We start from the raw sequence: 21,450 nt of genomic DNA on the forward strand, positions 1-21,450 counted from the left end.
TCTATCTCTAAGGGAGAGCCCAGACACCCTGCGGAGGAAACTCATTTCGGCCGTTTGTATCCTGGATCTCGTTCTTTCGGTCACGACCCATAGCTCGTGACCATAGGTGAGGGTAGGAGCATAGATCGACTGGTAAATCGAGAGCTTTGCCTTTTGGCTCAGCTCTCTCTTCACCACGACGGACCGGTACAGAGTCTGCATTACCGCCGACGCTGCACCGATCCGCCTGTCGATCTTGCGCTCCATCCTGCCCTCACTCGTGAACAAGACCCCAAGATACTTGAACTCCTCCACTTGGGGCAGGATCTCATCCCCCGATCCGGAGAGGGCATTCCACCCTTTTCCGACCGAGGACCATGGACTTGGAGGTGCTGACCCTCATCCCGACCACTTCACACTGGGCTACGAACTGCTCCAGTGGGAGCTGGAGATCACGGTCTGAAGAAGCCAACAGCACCACGTCATCTGCAAAAAGCAGAGACGCGATGCTGAGGTCCCCACACCGGACCCCCTCAACGCCTCGGCTGCGCCTAGAAATTCTGTCCATAAAAATTCAGCTGCCTCCAGAGTCCCGCAGGCCAAAATGGCCCGATAGGACTCCTTCTTCAGCTTGACGGCATCTCTTACCGCCGGTGTCCACCAGCGGGTTCGGGGATTGCTGCCACGACAGGCACCAATGACCTTACGGCCACAGCTCCGGTCGGCTGCCTCAACAATGGAGGCGCGGAACATGGTCCACTCGGACTCAATGTCCCCCGCTTCCCCCGGGACGTGGGAAAATTTCCACCTCCGGAGTTGAAGCTCTTCCTGACAGGGGATTCTGCCAGACGTTCCCAGCCAGCCACTGCAGCTGGGGAACGGACCGCCAAGGTCCCCGCCTTTGGCCGCCACCCAGCTCACTTGGCACCCGACCCATTTAGCCCCTCCCATAGGTGGTGAGCCCATGGGAAGGGGGACCCACGTTTTCTGTTCGGGCTATGCCCGGCCGGGTCTCATGGGCGAAGGCCCGGCCACCAGGCGCTCGCCTTCGAGCCCCACCCCCAGGCCTGGCTCCAGAGGGGGTGAGGAGAAACTCCACGCAGTTAAGTAGAACTCATTACCTGCTCAACCAGTTCCCAATATAAGGTGACCGCTCCCTCCAGCACATTGTCAGTTCGCCCAGTTATGCTGCCCATGTTACTCTACATTCTTGGATTTGTGCTTGTTTCCAGTTGCCAATCTTGTTTGCAATCACAACTGTACGACTACGCCCGAACGCCGCCTGCCCCGACTTATTACTTGTCCGTGACGTCTTCGCCTATCCCTGCTGCACCACACCCCAAAGTGCCAACTCTTCAGTTCCCTTCTCCCTCTTGTCAATAAAAGTCCGTGCCACACTTGGTTGCTGTCTCGTCTGTCACATACCTGCCATAATTTTTTTATGGGTGGATAACTTTTTGAACACACATGAAGGGAAAAAATGACATTTTTAATTGTGTGTAACTGATGTAAATGTTCCTATTAAATAAATCCAAAGTGCACATAAAATGACAAATGCCTGCAGGTCTTGCGTTTGACACCACGATTTGAGAAGGTCTTTCAGAATAACTATTTGAGGGAATATGCAGGCCAGAAACCTTAGCAAACACTATAATACATGGAAATGTTCAGAGACTTATTCATTTTGACAATCAGAGCTGACAGTTAAGTGTGTCTGTTTGTTTTTCCCTTCAATGCTGCTCCATTCACATCCAGTGAATACCTCAATTGGGCACAATCCACTGTGCTGTACACAACAATGAGCCGGTCAGCGTGGTAGTTAAAAATAGCTCGGTGTAAAGCTATTCCAACCCAGAACATGATCGGATTTCATTTTGAGTGGCGCGACATTATATGCAAGCAGGTGTATTAGTATTTCTTCATACCTGAACTATTAGTGTGCAGCATCAACAGCAAAACGCGTCTTCCAGTGAATAACAGCAACTAACCTTTCCTGTCTTGCATATACAAAAATCAAGATTCAGTATGGTTTACGTCATTATGCACGCTGCATAAAAACGCAGAATGGTGCACATTCCATGCACGCTTGTTTGTTGTCATTTTTGCAAACGCTCGTACGTACCTCCACACACCTTGCAAGACATGGCAAGCTGCTTGAATCCACAACGCAAGGATGCGCACACACACATTTGCGGCACAACAAGTGCACAGTAGACTGTTTTGTTTTTTTTTTTACCCCTTTATGACATCGTTTTTTATCATCCATTCTCCCCAACTTGTCTACCCCTATTGTACATAAAAGGCATGAATAAACAGATCAAGCACTCCAAATGCAACGTGAAGCCAAGTTGAATAAAAACATGGACATGAGAAAAAACAGAACCAACCTGCAGCGGAACGTTTGCGGTGAAGTGGAAGCTTTTTTTCGGAACGTCTCTTGCCCCGGTTGCCTCTTTGGTCCCACTGCTTCCCGATGCTCCTCTCTCTCTCTCTGCACTCGAGCACAGTAAAGACTACCAAAGAAGCAACCAAAAGTACTCGCACGCGCGCGCACCGCGCGTTCACAAAAGTCAATTTATTTTACCCAAGTAGAAAATTTTGACCAGAAGTGCCTTGGAACTTTTACTTCAAGGGTCTTTTTCTTTATTCTTGTCTTTTATATTCTTTGTTTCCTTTTCGTTAGTTTGTGTTAACTTAAATCACCCGACAGCTAAATGGACGGCACTGCATCCTATCTACAGTAATTGTTGATTTTTTTTAATGAAAAATAAACATTTGCAAACTTGTCATGTACACAGTAACAATTAACTGCTGTAATGTATGCATGAACGGAGACACCTTAATATTGCATTGCTTCCCCCCAAATAGAATGTACATACCGTATACTGTAGTCTTACAAAGGGCAATAAAAGTGCAATCAGTCAACGGCCAGTTTCTTTTTGGTGAAGAACAAACTAGAAACTTGTTTCACAGCTCTCTGATGTCCTGTATGTTTATTCTGGGATGTATTCAGTGCAAACAAGTTCCAAGAACTGAGTCAAAGTAACCAGCACAAAACAGAAACATAAAGACATTAACACCATCACAAGGGTGTCAACTGTCCATAAAGTTTCTCAGAAAGTCAAGGTAAGGGTTATATTGAGCCTCCCTACCAACATTTTTGGAAAGCTGCAACGTCTCAAGCTCCCTCTACAGTTATGAGAAGGTATTCACTTGGTATTGGCAGTTGTGGCAAAATGGCTTGCCTTGTTGAGATGCATGCACATAAAATCCATCCATCCATCCGTCCATCCAACGCATGCACACAAGCAATTTCAGCCAAGAACAAATTTTGATAAATAATTGTGCTTTAATAACAAAGTATTTAAAACGTTCATGTCATTTGAACATGTAGGTATAAAAATGTATAAAAATAAACAATTACTACACATTGTGTAAAAGGTGCTGTTTGCCTAGCAACAGTGTACAAAAATATATTGTAGGAATTCATGAAAAATAAATTATTCTCTATATCAAGTCAAAAATATACCTATTAGAATAGAGGATTGGCAGTAAGGCATAGTGATTGTGGGCTCTTTTTGTGAAAATACAACATCATTACAAATTGCGAGCAGGAGTGTGCTTAAGTTGCATAAATGTGTCAGTCTCCACTGAACTCATTTTGCATGTCATTAGCCTTGTGTGCATGCCAAACGTTTTCAGTGGCGATACAGCAGTATTCTCACAATTCAGTGGCCTAGGAATCCATGTTTGACATTCCACCATCATGTCTTCCCTGTATTCAATCAAAGAGGCACGATGTCCACAGTTAGTGCACATGATTGTTGAGGCCTTAAAAGACACATTTGCCCTTTGGACCAGGTTTGTAGATTCAGGCATGGTGGCATTCCTATTGGCAGTGCCAAGTGTGGCTCCCCCTGAATCGGTTATCCTGCTTCCCCAAGCGTCTCCCTCGTTTCTTCGTGAGACGGTATTGTCAAAAAGCATATCTTCCCTGTGTCTATATTGCTGTATCACAGGTACAGGCTCATTTGGTCTCATTCGAAGCCTCCGGCATTCTAATTTCAATCTCAATGGATCATCAATGGTCTCTTGTCTAACTTTGTCTGGCACACATCTGATGGCTCCAAGCCCTAGGCCTTTTTGTATCAAACCCATATTTGCTGGTGGCCTGGGTTTCAGTGGAATGAGGTCCTGTTCAACAGTTGGTTCTTCTTTGGGCTTGTATGTAGCCCGTATCGCAGATCCCTGCCCTACCATATTTCGTCTCTGAGGTCTAAGGGGTTCGAGTTCTCTATCGACAATCATCCCTCCTTTGGGTTTGTACTGACTTCTTTTCTCAGGTCTGTATCCTATTTCCTTTCTTTTATCTGTCAGACTAACAAATTTCTTAGCTTTGAGTGGATTGAAATCTTGACCAACTAACAGTACTTCCCCAGGACCGTTTGGAGCCTGGATCTCAGGTCCGAGCTCTAACTCTTTCTTTTTTATTTCTAGACTTATGTTTTCAGCTGCTGGAGAAAAAAGACTTGCTCGCTTTATTCTATAAGGAGACAGTGGATGGATCTCTGACATTGGCTTTTCTTCTGTTATTTTGGTATCTGAACACCAGCTGTCAACACTACTAAACTTTGGTTTGTGATTGGACTCATTAATTGGTGGAAAGTTGATACTTTTAAATGCAGATTTATTAGATTTTACTTGTTTTTGTGTCGTTTTGTCCAGAGCCGGTGAAGGTTCTTGGTATGAATGTTCAATTGTGTGAGACCCTTTTGTTTGCTTGTGGAGTTCACCACAAACATCAGCTTTGCTCAGGACCTGTGGGGCAATTGTTGACTGTTGATCAGGATATCTGATGGTAAATGATGGCCGTATTATTTTATTCCTCTCTTGTGCAGATGGCGTTGGTCCAGGTCGAGTTCTATCAGCTACAATAATCTCCTTTGGCAGTAGTGGGGGTTGTGGCCAATGTTGGTGAATTGTTTTAGACCCAGATGTCCCTTTCCTTTCCTTTTCTAGCAACTCTTCAGGTTTTGGTGCCTGAAATTGTAGTTTGCGCACCTTAGGCAGGAAGGATGCACTTACAGCATATGGAGAAAGTTGTGTCTCCTTTTGATTCGGTATCCTGAAAGTAAATGCACGTCGTACTCTTTTTACCTCATGAAGAGGTCCTTGTGGCCGCACTGGTTGAGATACATCTGATACACTGTTCTTTTCGTGTGGTGTAGTCACAGAGCTAGATGCATCTTGTGCATCTGTTACTTGTTTTGATAAATCAGATGAACTCTTACTGTTGGACTCCTGAGCCGACTTCGATGTAATAGTTGAAGATGACGTTTGATATTGATCAATTATGTGCCCCCTTCTGGGCCCGGAGGGAGGCTTTAGGTCATCTTTAGAACTTGCCTCAGGCTTTTTAATACCGTGATACTTTGATTTATAATAAAAGTGGTCACTGGCTGATGAGGTAGAACTAGCATTTTGGGATATTTTTTCCCTCAGCTGTTTTTGTGCAGTGGCTTTGGCTAGTATAGATGAGCATTCTTGGTCTGACTGTTCAGGAGTCTTTGCCTCCTTGCTTTCCATTTTCAGCAACTCGTCTGGTTTTGAGGCGTGATGATCTTGGCATGCGAGTGATTGCAGACCTGATGTTGCAGACGTTACAGAGAGTTTTGTTTTATTTTGATCAGGGATCCGGAGACAAAATGCGCTTCTTCTCTTTCGCCTCTCTTCACGTTGTGGTGGCATTGTTGCCGGTCGAGGTATATGAAATGTAGGGCTCTCTTCTTGTGACAGTTGGACTGGCCCAAGTAAGTCATCTCCATCAGACAATGTTGTCTCTTTCAATGACGAGAAGATAGATTCTGAAAAATCCCCTTTGGATGATAATGAAGACCTTTCAGACCCACTATCAGATGTTTTACTAACTTTGCGTGGTGAAAAATACACAGGACTAGAGGAATCCTCAATATCAGATGTGACAGTCTTTTTGTGTAATAATGGCACTTCTCCTGATATGGCATCAGAATTTGGCAATGATTCAAAACTGCTGTCTGTATCAGACACGGTGGTTTCTTTTCGCTGTTGTGGATATAATCGTTTGTCCTCTTTCTCTGACACACTTGTGTTTTTTGTCCCTGAAGAGAAAGGATTAACTAGAACCTCGGTATTAGATATAGTAGCGCCCTCTGCTGGTAATGGCAAGTGTCCATTTAAAGCCTCAAAATTATTTAAAAGGGTCTCTTCTTCGGCTGTGTGCATAAGCCTAAATATGTCCTTAGTATTGGGTAATGATTCACTTTGGTTCTCTGTATTCAATACAGTGATCTCATCATTGGGCGGTGACTCAGGTCTGTTTGAGTCATCTGTATCAGATGAAACAAACTTTTTGTCTGGTAATGGCATTCCTGTTGATAACCCTTCCATATTTTGGACAAGCTCAAATAGTCCCTCTTTGTTAGTATAACAGTGTAATGCTGTAGTGTCTCTGGATGGGGATGGTAATGGCTCAGATAACTCGTTGACAGCAACATCAGTCTCTTTGCGTATTGATGATACTGAGTCCAGAGTCTCTTTGGGTGGTGATGATACGGGTCTTGATATTTCCTCTGTACCTTGCAATGCAGTGGTCAGGACCTCAGTATAAAAAAAAACAATTTCTTTTGGCGGTGACGATACTAACTTAAACGGGACTTCTGTAGTACAGGAGGTCTTTTCCCCAAGTTCAAAAGGAACTAGGTCCTCAATATCTGACACAGAGGATTCCCTGTGAAGCCAAGAGACTGATTCAAGAGGATAGTCATGATCCGAAACAGGGATCTCTTCATTTGATAGTCTGGCTGGTTCACATAAATCCTCTGGCAATGGCTTGAATAAGTCTTCTGTAGGTGATGCTAGCACTGGTCTGGAACATCTATCGGCATCACACATGGACATTTTTTTGTTTGGTGACAGTACTGGTGTAGACAAAACCTCTAGAGATAAGTCTGGTCCGGATAAATTATCTGTATCAGGTAGACTGGTCTTTTTCTGTTGTGATGGAACAAAAAAATATAACTCACCAACATCCGAAAAGGTGGGCCCTTTGTGATGCAGAGGGACTAGTTTAGATGGGCCACCTTTATCACTTAGTTCCTCTGCATTTGTGAATGCTTCAGAAAGTGCTTTGGTATCAGATGAAATAGTATATCTCTCTGGTGATGTTATAAGTGGAGATGACTGGGATGATTCCTCTATATCAGCTACTGTGATCTCTTTGTGTGGTTGTTGGAGTGAGCTAGAAAATGGTGGTATTTCATCAACATTTTGGGGTGGATTAGCAAGATCTGTTGCAATGGTCTCCCCATGAGGTAAAGATACTGATCCAACAAGGTCCTCTTTGTGGGATACATGGGTCTTATGGCCTACTGCAGCTGATGAGTCAAATGGCAGCGATTCTGATTGGTTATTTAGCTCCATCCATGGTGATGGCACTGGTTTATGTATGAAGTTAATATCATACCGAGAATAGTCTTGGTTTGCAACTGATTCATTGAGTTTCTCTTTATCAGCTAGAATAATCTTTTCTTGAAAATCAGTGGTTTTGTTAATTGCTGATGGCAGTAGTCCAGATAGGTTTTCTGTGTTAGGAAAAGTAATTGGCTTTTGAGATGCTGAAAGTGGTACTGACCTTGGTGGGTCATCTGTGGTTGGGACTGATAGGTTTTCTGTTCCATACACAAAACAATCTTTCTTTGGTGATATCATTGGTTCGTCTAAAACCTGTGTATTGGACACAATACTGTCTTTCGCTAATGGCAATACCGGATATAAGTCAGATGTAGTATCTGCTCCTGGTGATGGTTTTTGTCCAGTAATTTCTTCTATATCTAATTGTTTCTTTGGTGATGTCACCGGTTCAAATATTTCTTTACTTGGGACAACGTCAGCTATGTCCTCAGACACGATAGATTCATCCAGTAATGGAACAACTTCATACCAGTCTACAACATTATAACAGTCTATCAGTAATTCGATCCCGTCTTTCCCTTCAGAAAAAGTGGCATCTCTCTGTAATGACTGAGCTGGTTCAGTAATGTCCTCTGTAACAATGTCAAATGTATATTTTTGTGATGATGGAATGACTCGCATTATGTCTTCCATTTCATATTCCATTGTTTCCATTTGAGGTGATGACATTAATTTTGTGAGTTCTTCTTTATCTGAATCAACTCTTTCCTCACATCGTAGAGAAACTGGTTGGGATGTTTTTTTGATTTCAGACTCAATGTTTTCCATTTCTGCTGAAGGCAAATATTCTTTGACATTGTCTGTATCATAGGCCAGGGTCTCTCCAAGTAGTAAAGGAGTTGGTCTAGATACACCTTCTGCATCAAAATCACTAGTTTCTCCATTCGAAAAAGGAACAAATTCAACTATGTCTTCTGCATCAGGCAATATTATCTTCTTTTGTGGTGATAAAAACTTTCCAAGTGTGTCTTCTGTCCCACAGTCAATGTTTTCTTTCAGTGGTGATTGAATGGGTCCAGTTATAGCTTCAGTTTCACTTTTAATGGTTTCTAACAGTGGTGATGACATTCGTTGAGTGAGGTCTTCTTTAGCTGAGTCATTTGTCTCGGCATTTGGTAAAGGACGTGGTTCTGATGTTCCTTCTTTATAAATATCTAAGGTCTCACTTTGAGACGCTAGCGCTTTTCCAGCAATATAATCCGTATCTGCGTCGGGGCTCTCTCTTTGTTGTGATGGCCTTAGTCTTGCCCCATCTTCTATTTCAGAACCAGTGGCATTTATTTGTGGGAAGTGAACTGGTTCAGTATTTTCTTCCGTATCAAAGTCAAATTTATTTTTTTGTGGCAATATAATTACTCCAGTTATGGCTTCCATTTCATATTCAACTGTTTCTACTTGAGGTGAGGACACTAAGTCTGTGACTTCTTCTTTATCAACTCTTTCTCTATGTGGTAGAAAAACTGGTTGAGATATTTTTTCAATGTCATACTCAGCGGTTTCCATTTGTGGTGAAGGCAAATATTCTGCAATGTTGTTCGTGTCGTACTCATGGGTCCCTTCATGAGGTAAAGGAACAATTCGAGATAAGCCTTCTGCATCAAATTCAATGATCTCTCCTTGTGGTAAAGGATGTCCTGCATCAGAAATTGCTGTGATTTTTTGTGATGATGGGCCTGTTCCAGGTATTTCTTCGGTATCAGAGTCAACGTCTTTGTGTGGGAATTTAATTTGTCCAGTTATAACGTTAGTTTTACTTTGAATGCTTTCTACCTGCAGAGAGGAAATGACATCAGTGCTGTTTTCATTTTTCTCCTCATGTGGTACAAGTGGTTCTGATATTGCTTTTGTATCCAGATCTAAGTTTTCCCTTTGTGGTGAAGGCACTTTTCTAGCCATATATTCTGTGTCAGATGTCTCTCTTTGTGGTGATGCCACTTTTCCAGCAATGTCTTCAGTATCAGAGTCGATTGCCTTTTTTCCTGGTGAAGGCATTTGTCTTGTGCTGTCATCCATTTCAGAATCAGTGGTTTCTATTTGTGGTAATTGAACTGGTTCAGTATTATCCTCTGTATCAAAATCATATTTACATTCTTTGGGGTCTCCTGTTATGTCTTCAATTTCAGACTCAGTTGTTTGAACTTGTGGTGGTGATACTAATTCAGTGATTTCTTTTTTATCGCAGTGAACAGCCTCTTCAAGTGGTAGAAAAACTGGTCTCTGAGATATTTTTTCAATAGACTCAAAGATTCCTATTTCTGGTGAAGGCAAAATAATAGTGATGTTATCTTTATCACGCTCAGCATTTTCTCCATGTGGTAAAGGAACTGGTCTTGAAATGCTTTCTGCCTCGAAATCAATGGTCTCTCCTTGTGGTAAATGAACTTCTCCAGCCCCGTCTTCTGCATCGGGTCCAGAGGGGTCTTTTTGTGGTGATGACACTATTCCGGCTTTGTCTTCTGTACCACAGTCAATGATTTCTTTTTGTGGTGATAAAAATGCTTCCATTTTACACTCAATTGTTTCCCTTTGAGGTGATATTAATTCTGTGATTTCTTCTTCTTTATCTGCATCAACTCTTTCTTCACATGGTAGAGGAATTGGTTGAGATATTTTTTCTATTCCAGACTTAGCAGCTTCCTTTTGCGGAGAAGACACACATTCTGTAATGTTTTTTGCATTGTAGTCATGGGTCGCCTCAGACGGTAATAGATCAAGTCTAGATATGCCTTTTGTATCAAATTCAATGATCTCTCCTTGCGGTATTTCAGTGGATTCTAGCAGTGGTGATGACATTGTTTCAGTGACATCTTTAGCTGACTCAGTCGTCTCCCTATGTGGTGAAGGACTTGCTTCTGATGGTCCTTCTTGATAAATATCTAAGTTCTCATTCTGCGGTGGCACCTTTCCAGCAACATATTCTGTATCAGTGTCGGTGCTCTTTCTTTGTTGGGAACGTATGAATCTTCTCTTGTCTTCCATTTTAAAATCAGTGCTATCTATTTCTGGTAAGTGAATTGGTTCAGGAATTCCATTGACTACTTCAGCTGAGTCAGTTGTTTCCCCATGTGGTAAAGGAACTGTTTCGGATGTTTCTTCTTTAAAAATATCTAAAGCATTTTTCCCAGCAATGTATTCTGTATCAGCATCATTGCTCTTTCTTTGTGGTGATGGTGTCAATGTTTTCCTGTCTTCCATTTCAGAATTAGTGGTTTCTATTTGTGATAACTCAATTGGCTCAGTCATGTCTTCTGTATCAAAATCAAATGTATATTGTGGGGATTGAATTTCTCCCGTCATGTCTTCCATTTCAGAATCAATTATTTCCATCTGTGATGATGACGCTAATTCAGAGATCTCTTTTGTATCAGCTGACTCCCAATGTGGTAAAAAAACTGGTTGAAATATTGTTTCCATTTTAGCCCCAGTAGTTTCTATTTTTGATGAAAATACCGTATCTGTGATGTCATCTTTACAGGGTTCAGGTGTCTTTCCAGGTGGTAAGGCATCAAAATCTATGATCTCTCCTTGTGGTAGATGAACTCCTCCATACACATCTTCTGCATCAGGCACAGTGGTCTCTTTTTGTGATGATGACACTATTCCGGCTTTGCGTTTTTCATCAGAGTTAATGTTTTCTTTCTGTGGTGATTGATTTGGTCCAGTTATATCTTCAGTTTCATTTTCATTGGTTTCACCCTGTGGTAATGGCATTATTTCAGTGATGTCTGCTTTAGCTGAGTCAGTTGTCGTTCTATGTGGAATAGGAACTGCTTCTGATGTTCCTTCTTTATAAATATTTATGGTCTCACTTTGAGGTGACGGCACTTTTCCAGCATTGTATTCTATAACGTGAATTTCACTTCCAACAAATTCTATCTGAGGTAATGAAATTAGTTCAGTCCCATCTTCTGTATATGTGTCACTTTTCTCACCACATGGTAAAGGAAGTGGTTTTGATAATCCATTTGTATCAGAATGTAAAGTCTCCTTTTGTGGTGAAACCACTTTTCCATCAAGATCTTCAATATCAGAGTCTATAGTCAGTTTATAAGGTGATGGCATTTGTCTTAGCCTGCCTTCCATTTCAGAATCAGTTGTTTCTATTTGTGGTAATTGAACTGGTCCAGTAATGTTGTCCATATCAAAACAAGATGTATATTGTGGTGATTGAACTGAGCCAGGTATGTCTTCCATTGTAGACTCAATTGTTTCCCTTTTTGTGGATGACAATAATTCATTGATTTCCTCTCTATCAGAGTCAGTTTTCTCCCCAGGTTGAAGAGGAACCGGTTGAGCTGTTTTTTCATCTTTAGACTCAATGGCTTCAATTTTTGGGGAAAGCACAGTTTCTGAGATGTAGTTTTTATCGTATTCAGGGGTCTTGGAATGTGGTAAAGGAACTGGTATTGACATGCCTTCTGCATCAAAATCAAAGGTTTCTCCTTGTTCTAAGACAACTTGTCCAGATTTGTCTTCCCCATCACCTACAGTGATTTCTTTTTGTGACGATGACAAAATGGTTGCTTTGTCATCTGTCCCATTGTCAATGATTTCTTTCTGTGGTGATCGAATTGGTCCAGTTATATCTTCAGTATCACTTTCAATTGTTTCTACATGTGATGACACTTGTTCATTTATACCTTTTTTGGCTGAATCACTTGTCTCCCTATGTCGTAAAAGAACTGCTTCTGATGTTCCTTCTTGATAAATATCTAAGCTTTCACTTTGTGGTGACATCACTTTCCCACCAATGTATTCATTAGCTATGTCAGTGCTTTCTCTTTGTAGTGATTCCGTTAATGTTCTCATGTCTTCCATTTCAGAATCAGTGATTTCTCGTTGTGGTAAATGAGCTGGTTCAGGAACGTCTTCAGTCTCAAAATCAAATGTATATTGTGTTGATTGAATTGATCCAGCTATGTCTTCCATTTCATACTGATTTCTTTCCATTTGAGGTGACGACACCAATTCTGTGATTTCTTCCTTAGCCTCTTCAATTGTCTTGCCATGTGGTTGAGAACCTGGTTGACATATTTCTTCAATTTCAGACTCAACGGTACCCATTGGTAGTGAAGGCAAATATTGTACAATGTTGTCTGCATTGTAGTCAGTGGTCTCTCCGTGTTGTGAAGAAACATCTCTAGATACACCTTCTGCATCAAAATCAATGACCTCTCTTTGTAGAAAAGGAACTTGTCCAAATATGTCATCTGCATCAGCGATAATTTTCTCTTCATGTGGTGATTGAATTGGTAGAGTTTTATTTTCAGTTTCACATCCATTGGTCTCTATCTGTGGTGCTAAAATTATTTCATGGTGTTCTGATGTCCCCTTTGTATCAGAGTCCAAGTTCTCCCTTTGTGGTGAAGGCACCTTTCCAGCAATGTCTTCAATATCAGAGTCAATCGTCTGCTTTTGTGGTGATGGCACTGATCTTGTCATGTCTTCCATCTCAGAATCAGTGATTTCTATTTGTGGTAACGGAACTAGTGCAGTAATGTCGTCCCTATCAAATTTAAATATATATTTTTGTGGTGATTGAATTGCTTCAGTTATGGCTTCTGTTATGTTTTCTGCATGGGGCGTAGTGGGCTCTTTTTGTGGTGCTGACACTGCGGTTTTGTATTTATCAGAGTCAATGTTTTCTTTCCCTGGTGATGGAATTTGTCCAATTATATCTTCTGTTTTACTGTCAATGGTTTTGACCTGTGGTGGTGACATTGGTCTTGTGAAGTCTTCAGCTGAGTCAATTGTCTCCCCATGTGGTTGTGTCTTATCTTCTATTTCAGAATCAGTGGTTTCCATTTGTGGTAATTGAATTGGCTCAGTAATATCTTCGGTATCAAAACCAAATGTATATTGTGGAATTGCTCCACTTATTTCTTCAATTTCAGAGCCAATTGTTTCCATTAGCGATGACGACGCTAATTCTGAGGTTTCAGCTGACTCTTGATGTGGTAAAGAAACTGGTTGAGATATTTTTTCCATCTTAGCCCCAAGTGACTCCCAATGTGGTAGAGAACTTAGTTGAGGTATTTTTTCTATTTTAGACTCGGTGGTTTCTATTTTTGGTAAAGGCAACATATCTGTGATGTCAATGGTCTCTCCTTGTTCTCGATAAACCTTTCCAGATATCTCTTCTTCGTCGGATGCTGTGGTTTCTTTTTGTGGTGATGACACTGTTCTGGCTTTGTCCTCTGTATCAGGGTCAATGTTTTGATTTTGTGATGACAGAATTGATCCATTTAGAGCTTCAATTTTCCTTTCATTAGTTTCTATCTGTGGTGATGACATTAGTTCAGTGACTTCTTCATCGGAAGCTGTGGTCTCTTTTTGTGGTGATGACACTGTTCTGGCTTTCTCTTCTGTATCAGGGTAATTGTTTTGATTTTGTGGTGGCGGAATTGGTCCATTTAGATCTTCAATTTCCCTTTCACTAGTTTCTACCTGTGGTGATGACATTAGTTCAGTGACTTCTTCATCGGAAGCTGTGGTCTCTTTTTGTGGTGATGACACTGTTCTGGTTTTGTCTTCTGTATCAGGGTCAATGTTTTTATTTTGTGATGGCAGGATTGGTCCATTTAGAGTTTTGATTGCCCTTTCACTAGTTTCTACCTGTGGTGATATTACTTCAGTGACTTCTTCATCGGAAGCTGTGGTCTCTTTTTGTGGTGATGACACTGTTCTGGTTTTGTCTTCTGTATCAGGGTCAATGTTTTTATTTTGTGATGGCAGGATTGGTCCATTTAGAGTTTTGATTCCCCTTTCACTAGTTTCTACCTGTGGTGATATTACTTCAGTGACTTCTTCATCGGAAGCTGTGGTCTCTTTTTGTGGTGATGACACTGTTCCGGCTTTGTCTTCTGTATCAGGGTCAAAGTTTTGATTTTGTGATGATGGAATTGGTTTAGTTATGTCTTCAGTTTCATTCCCACTGGTTTCTAATTGTGGCGATGACATTCGTTTAGTGAGGCCCTCTTTAGCTGAGTCAGTTGTCTCCCCATGTGGTGAAGGACATATAGGACATAAAGGGTAAAGGACTGGTGTTCCTTCTTTATCAATATCTATGGTCTCACTTTGTGGTGACGGCACTTTTCCATCAATGTATTCTGTATCAGCATCAGTGCTCTTTCTTTGTGGTGATGGTGTCAATGTTCTCCTGTCTTCTATTTCAGAATCAGTGGTTTCTATTTGTGATAATTGTTCTGGTTCAGTAATGTCTTCTGTATCAAAATCAAATGTATATTGTGGTGATTGAACTGTGCTAGGTATGTCTTCGGTTTCAGACTCAATTGTTTCCATTTGTGATGATGACGCTAATTCGGAGATTTCTTTTATATGCGAGTCATTTGACTCCCAATGAGGTAGATAAACTAGTTGAGATATTTTTTCCATTTTAGCTTCAGTGGTTTCTAATTTTGGTGAAGGAGTGATGTAATCTTTATAGTCGTCAGGTGTCTTTTCATGTGGTAAAAGAACGCTTGATAGGCATTCTGAATCAAAATCAATGGTCTCTCCTTGTGGGAAAATAACTTGTCCAGAGTCGTCTTCTTCATCGGATGCTCTGGTCTCTTTTCGTGGTGATGAGACCGTTTCAGCTTTCTCTTTTGTATCAAGGTCAACATTTTGATTTTGTGATGATAGAATTGGTCCAGTTAGAGATTCAGTTTCACTTTCATTAGTTTCTACTGGTGGTGATGACAATAGTTCAGTGACTACTTCTTTAGCTGAGTCAATTGTCCCCCCATGTGGTAAAGAACATGATTCTGATGTTTCGTCTTTGTAAAAATCTAAGGTGTCACTTTGTGGTGATGGCACACTTCCAGAAATATCTTCTGTAACAGCATCAGTGCTCTTTCTTTGTGGTGATGGTATCAATGTTCTCCTGTCTTCCATTTCAGAATCAGTGGTCTCTATTTGTGATAATTGAACTGGCTCAGTAATGTCTTCTGTATCAAAATCAAATGTATATTGTGAGGATTGAATTTCTCCCATTATGTCTTCCATTTCAGAATATATTGTTTCCATTTGTGATGATGACACTAATTCTGTGATTTCTTTTATATCAGCTGACTCCCAACGTGCTGAAGAAACTGGTTGGGATATTTTTTCCATTTTAGACTCAGTGTTTTCTCTTTTTGATGAAGGCACTGTATCTGGTGTTAATGTTCCTTCACAAATATCTAAGGTCGCACTTTGTGATGATGGCACTTTTCCAGCAATGTATTCTATATTAGACCCAACGATCTCTTTTTCTGGTGATTGCATTTGTCCCGTTATTTCACGTTTAACTGTTTCAACCTGGGATAATGAAATTAGTTGAGCGCTGTCTTCTGTATCTGAGCAAGTTGTTCCCCCATGTTGTAAAGGAACTGGTATTGATCGTCTTTCCGTATCAGATTTTAAGGTCTCCTTTTGTGGTGAAGGAACTATGTCATCTCTATCAGAGTCGAAATTTTCTTTCTGTGGTGATCGAATTGGTCCAGTTATATCTTCAGTTTCACTTTCAATGGTTTCTACCTGTGATAATGAGATTTGTTCAGTAGCATTTTCTTCAGCTGAGTCATGTGGCAAAGTAAAAGTTTTTTTAAGAGGTGCTAAGACCTCACTTCGTGGTGATGGCACTTTTCCAGCAATGTCTTCAATATTAGAGTCAATCACCTGGTTTTGTGGCGAAGGCATTGGCCTCTTTTCCGTTTCAGAATCAGTGATTTCAATTTGCGGCAATTGAACTAGTTGAGTAATGCCTTCCATATAAACACCAAATTGATATTTTTCTAGAGATAGACTTGATCCTGTTCTGTCTTCTTTTTCAGACTCCATTGATTCTATTTGTGGTGATGACAGTAATTCAGAGATTTCTTCTGTATCCGAGACAACTGTCTCAACGTGTTGTAGAGAAACTGGTTGAGATAATTTTTCAGTTTTAGACATAATGGATTGTATTTGCATTGAAGGCATGGTGTCTTTTTCACAGTCAGGGGTCTCTCCATGTGGTAAAGGACATTTTTCATCAAAGCCAATGGTCTCACCTTGTGGTAGATGAACTTTTGCAAATAAGTTTGTATTGGGCCCTGTGCTGTCTTTTTGTGGTGATGGCAATGTTCCAGCTTTGCCTGAATCAGAGTCAGTATTCTCTTTTTTGGGTGATCGAATTTGTCCAGTTACATCCTCAATTTCACTTTTAATGGTCTCTCCCTGGGGTGATGAAATTAGTTCAGTGTTGTCTTCTGTACCAGAGTAGGTTGTCTCCTCATGTGGTAAAGAAACTGCTTCTGATATTGTTTCCTTGTCAGGTTCCATGGTCACACTTTGCGTTGATGGCACTGGCATACACCTGTCTTCTCGTTCAAAATCAGTGGTTTCCCTTTTAAGTGAGTTACCTGTTTTAGTAATGCCTTCTGAATCAAGGTCAAAAGTATCTTTTTGTGGTGATTGAATCGGTCCAGCTATGTCTTCTATTGCACACTCAGTGGTTTCCATTTGTTGTGAAGACACAGTTTCAATATTTTCCTCTGAATCAATTCTTCCCACATAAGATAGAGAATTTAGTCCAGATATCTCTTCAATTTTTGACTCAAGTGTTATCTGAAGCGAAGGCACTGATTCAGTGATGCCATCTTTACCCGAGATAATGGTCTCTCTACATGGTAAAGAACATAGTGCTGATGTGTCTTGAATGTCAGGATCTAAGATCTTTCTTTGTGGTGATTGCCCTAGTCTGAATATATCATGTACATCACAGTCAATTACTTCTTTTTGTGGTGATAGTATATGTTGCATGTTGCACTGAGTGGTCTTTCCATGTGGTTGAGGGATTTGTTCGAATGTGAATTCTGTACCCAGCTCAATGGTCTGTCTTTGTATTAAAGCCACTCGTTCAAATATGTCTTGTACCTCAGAATCACTGCTCTCATTTTGTGGGGATAGCATTGATCTATGAGTATTATCTGTTTTAGACTCATTGCGTTCCATTTGTGTGGATGGCACTGACTTGGTCGTTGTGTCTTCTGTAGCAGAATCACTGGTCTTTACAAACAGCAATGGAACTAGCTCAGATATGTCTTGTACATCAGAGTCATTTGTCCCTTTTTCTATTTTACACTTCGCACTTTCTCTTCGTGGCAATGTCACTGACTCAGTTAAATCTCGATTTAGTCCAACAATGTCTTCTGCATCAGGGTCAGCTGTCACTATTTGTGGTAATGGCACCTCTTCAGCTATGTCATCTGTATCATCTGCATCAGGGCCATTGTTCTCTTTTTGTGGTGACTGAATCAGTCCACTTACATCCTCAGTTTCACTTTTAATGGTTTCTACCTGTGGTGATGAAATAAGTTCAGTGCTGTCTTCTTTCCCAGAGTAAGTTGTCTCCCCATTTGGTGAGGGATTTGGGTTTGATCGCCCTTTTGCATCAAGGTTTGGTAATGACAGTTTTCCAGCATTGTACTCTATATCAGTGTCAGTGGTCTTTCTATGTGGTGATGGCACTTCTCCAGCTGTGTCTTCTGTATCAGAGCCAATGTCCTCTTTTTGTGGTCCAATTATGTCTTCTATTTTAGAATCTGTGGTTTTTATTTGTGGTGAAGGAAACTGTTCAGTAAGGTCTTCTGTGTGTAAGTCATTGGTCTCTTCTCGTCGTAAATGGAATGGTCTAGCGTTAGCAATCTCTTCTTTTTGATGTAAAGAAATTGGTCCAGAGTTGCATTCTGCATTATAGCTCATGGTCTCCTCTTGTAGTAAAGGAACCCATCCAGACATGCCTTCAGCATTATGCACTGGGATGTCTTTTTGTGGTGATGGGAACTTTCCAGCTATGTCCACGATATCAGAGTCAGTTATGTCCTCACTTTCACTTTTGTTGGTTTCCACCTGTGATGATGAAATCTCTTTTTGTGGCGATGGCAACTTTCCAGCTATGTCCACTATATCAGAGTCAGTTATATCCTCACTTTCACTTTTATTGGTTTCCACCTGTGGTGATGAAATAGGTTCAGTGTTGTATTCTGTCCCAGAGTAAGTTGTCTCCCTATTTGGGAAGGATACTAGGTTTGATATTCCCTCTGTATCAGGATCTAAGCTCTCCCTTTGTGGTGATGGCAGTTTTCCAATATTGTACTCTGTATCAGTGTCAGTGGTCTTTCTATGTGGTGATCGCACTTTTCCAGGTGTATCTTCAGTGTCAAAGTCAATGTCCTCTTTTTGTGGTCCAATTATACCTTCTGTTTCAGAGTCAGTGGTTGTTATTTGTGGTGATGGCAATTGTTCAGCAAGGTCTTCTATGAACAATTCATTGGTCTCTTCTTGTTGTAAAGGAAATGGTTCATAGTTTGGAGGCTCTTCTTCTTGAGGTAAAGACACTGGTCCAGAGTTGCATAGCATTGATTTATTTATGTCTTCTCTTTTAGACTCATTGGTTTTTATTTGTGTGGATGGCGCTGACTCGGTCATGTCTTCTGTATCAGAATCATTGGTCTCTGCACACAGCAATGGGACTGGCCCAGATATGTCTTGTACATCAGAGTCACTTGTCCCTTTTTCTGATGATGGCATTGTTCCAGTTATGTCTTCTATTTTACACTCAGCAGTTTCTGTTTGTGGTGAGGGCACGGATTCAACTAAGTCTTCTCTATCAGTCTCAGTGGTCTCTTCATGTGGTAAAGGAACTGGTTCTGATATGTCTCCTGCATAATCAGGTTCTATAGTCTGCTTTTGCGCTGATGGTACAGATCTTTTTACGTGCTCTGCTTCAGAGTCAGTAGTGTCTTTTTGTGCCATTGGTCCAGTTATGTCATCTGTTGTAGATTCAGTGATTCTTATTTGTGTTTGTGGCAATGGTACAGTTTTGTCTTCTATTTTATATTCCTTTGTTCCTATTTGTGGTAATGTTGCTGATTCATTTATGTTTTCTCTATCAGTGTCAATGGTGTCCACACATGGCAAAGAGACTAATATGTTTTGTAAATCAGGATCTACGGTCTCACTTTGTGGTGAAAAAATTGGTCCAGGTATCTCCTTTACGTCAGATTCCAGGGTATCTTTTTGTGGAGATGACATAAGTCCAGGTATGTCTTCAACTTTAGACTCATCTGTCTCAATTTGTGGTGATGTAATTGATTCAGTATTTTTTTCTGTATCAGAGTAATTTATGTTTCCATGTGGTAAACTAACTAGTTCAGATACATCTTCTCCATTAGGCTCTATGGTAGGTCTTTGCGATGATGACACAGGTCCAGTCACATCTACTGTTTCAGAGTCAGTGGTCACTTTTTGTGGTGATGTCATTGATCCAGCTATGTCTTCTGTTGTAGACTCATTGCTTTCTGATTGTAGTAATGGCACTGATTTATTGATACGTGCGGTATCGGAGTTTGTGGTCTGTCCAATAGTAATTAGTTCTAAAATGTCTTCTGAATGATGATGTATGGTTCCTTCCTGTGATGATGGAACTTGTTCAGATATGTCTTCTCCATGATACTCTATGGCATGTGTTTGTGGTGATGGCACATGTCCAGTCACGTTTCCCGTTTGTAAGTCAGTGGTCTCTTTTTGTGGTGATCTCACTGAATCAGTCTTGTATTCTTTATCAGAGTTCTTTGTTTCTTCATATGGTACTCGTTCTGATATACCTTCTGTAACACGCTCTGTGGTCCCTTTTTGTGGTGGCACAGGCTCAGTTATGTCTTCTTCATATAAGCCAATGCCTTGTATTAGTGGTAATGGCACTGATTCAGTGATGTCTTGTGAATTAGAGTCAGTGGTCTCTCCATGTGCTGAGGAAACTGGTGCTCGTATGTCTTCTGGATGAGGCTGTACGGTCCCTTTTAGTGAGTTGTCATTATTCATCAAATTAGGCTCTTGTGGTGGTAATGGGAGGTATCCAGAAAAACTGCCAAGCTCTGAAACCGTGACATCTTCATGGGATTGTCTCGATGATACAGCAAAGTCCTCGCTATCAGATATAATAGAGTGCTTGAGCGGTAATATCAATGGGCAAAATAAATCCTTTAAATGAGATAGAGACGTGTCCTCATGTGGTGTTGGTGGTCCAGGTCCAGATATGTCTGTTTTATTTGGCACTGGTTTGGCTAGGTCTTCTATATCAAGCAATGGGATATGTCCATGTGACTGTTGGACAGGTCCATGAATAGGCTCTTTTTTGATCATTGGACTTGATGAATCATCTTTATGTGATAAGGGTGTTCCCTCAAAAAAGGATGGCAGTGGTCCTGATAACTCCTCTACACTTAAAACCAGGTCGGATAAGTTCTCAGCAGTTGTCCTTAAATCATGATCGGATACAATGATCTCTCTGGATGCTGATGGATCCGGCCCAGAAATATCATTTGCATCTGATACAGGATTTTGCACTGGTTCAGAAGGGTCCTCTTGATGTGGTAGTTGTCTGGGCTGAAATGAGTTCCCTGTATCCTTAACAGTGCTGGTATGAGATGGGATTTGTGCCCATCCCCACAAGTCCTCTTTATCTTTGTGCTGTGGTGAGACTAGTTTAGATACACCCACTGAATCAGATTTTGCAGTTTCTGTTTTGGGTCCGGTTACTGGAAGATGTTGAAGAATATAGTGTTTGTGTCCTGGGTGCACAATTTTAAATACATCCTTTGATTGACAAGATATTTCTTTTTTGCGTGGTAGTGGCAAAGGATCAGATGTTTCTTTTCGAAAAGATGAACCGGTCGCTCTAGGTTCACATTCAGATTGGTCCAGATAAGTTGTGCCATGCGAGTCTGACACTGATTCATGTGATGTCTCTATATTAGATTCAGTGATGTCTCCAAGTCGAGATGTATCCTCTAAAACAGACATGTGAATCTTTTCATATGGCCTAGATTCTAATTTGAATTTGTGTGTGAGAGACACACCCTGAGGCTGTGGTCCACATAATTTTACTGTTTTTGTCATTAATGCGGATAAACCAGTTGCACTGACCTGGGTGAGTTT

At 41.0% G+C, this 21,450-nt stretch overlaps 1 protein-coding gene across 2 annotated transcripts; it reads right to left on the reverse strand.

The window, feature by feature from the left end:
• Positions 1-1,923: 1,923 nt before the first annotated feature.
• Positions 1,924-21,185, reverse strand: LOC147061498 (uncharacterized). 2 transcript variants are annotated; one of them, XM_085907428.1, is made up of 2 exons: positions 2,367-21,185; positions 1,924-1,976 (listed from the first exon to the last, which is right to left on the reverse strand). In XM_085907428.1, exon 1 carries the CDS (start codon positions 20,653-20,655, stop codon positions 3,577-3,579), a length of 17,079 nt encoding a protein of 5,692 aa, XP_085763554.1. In that variant the 5' UTR covers positions 20,656-21,185; the 3' UTR covers positions 1,924-1,976; positions 2,367-3,576. The 2 variants fall into 2 exon arrangements, with proteins under 2 accessions (XP_085763554.1, XP_085763563.1); XM_085907437.1 differs by lacking the exon at positions 1,924-1,976 and having other exon boundaries at positions 1,988-2,470; positions 2,859-21,185.
• Between the last annotated feature and the right edge of the window lie 265 nt (positions 21,186-21,450).

The sequence above is a fragment of the Syngnathus leptorhynchus genome, chromosome 1 (genome assembly GCF_054491065.1).
Source record: "Syngnathus leptorhynchus isolate UIUO chromosome 1, UIUO_Slep, whole genome shotgun sequence".
In the NCBI taxonomy this organism is placed as follows: Eukaryota; Metazoa; Chordata; class Actinopteri; order Syngnathiformes; family Syngnathidae; genus Syngnathus; species Syngnathus leptorhynchus.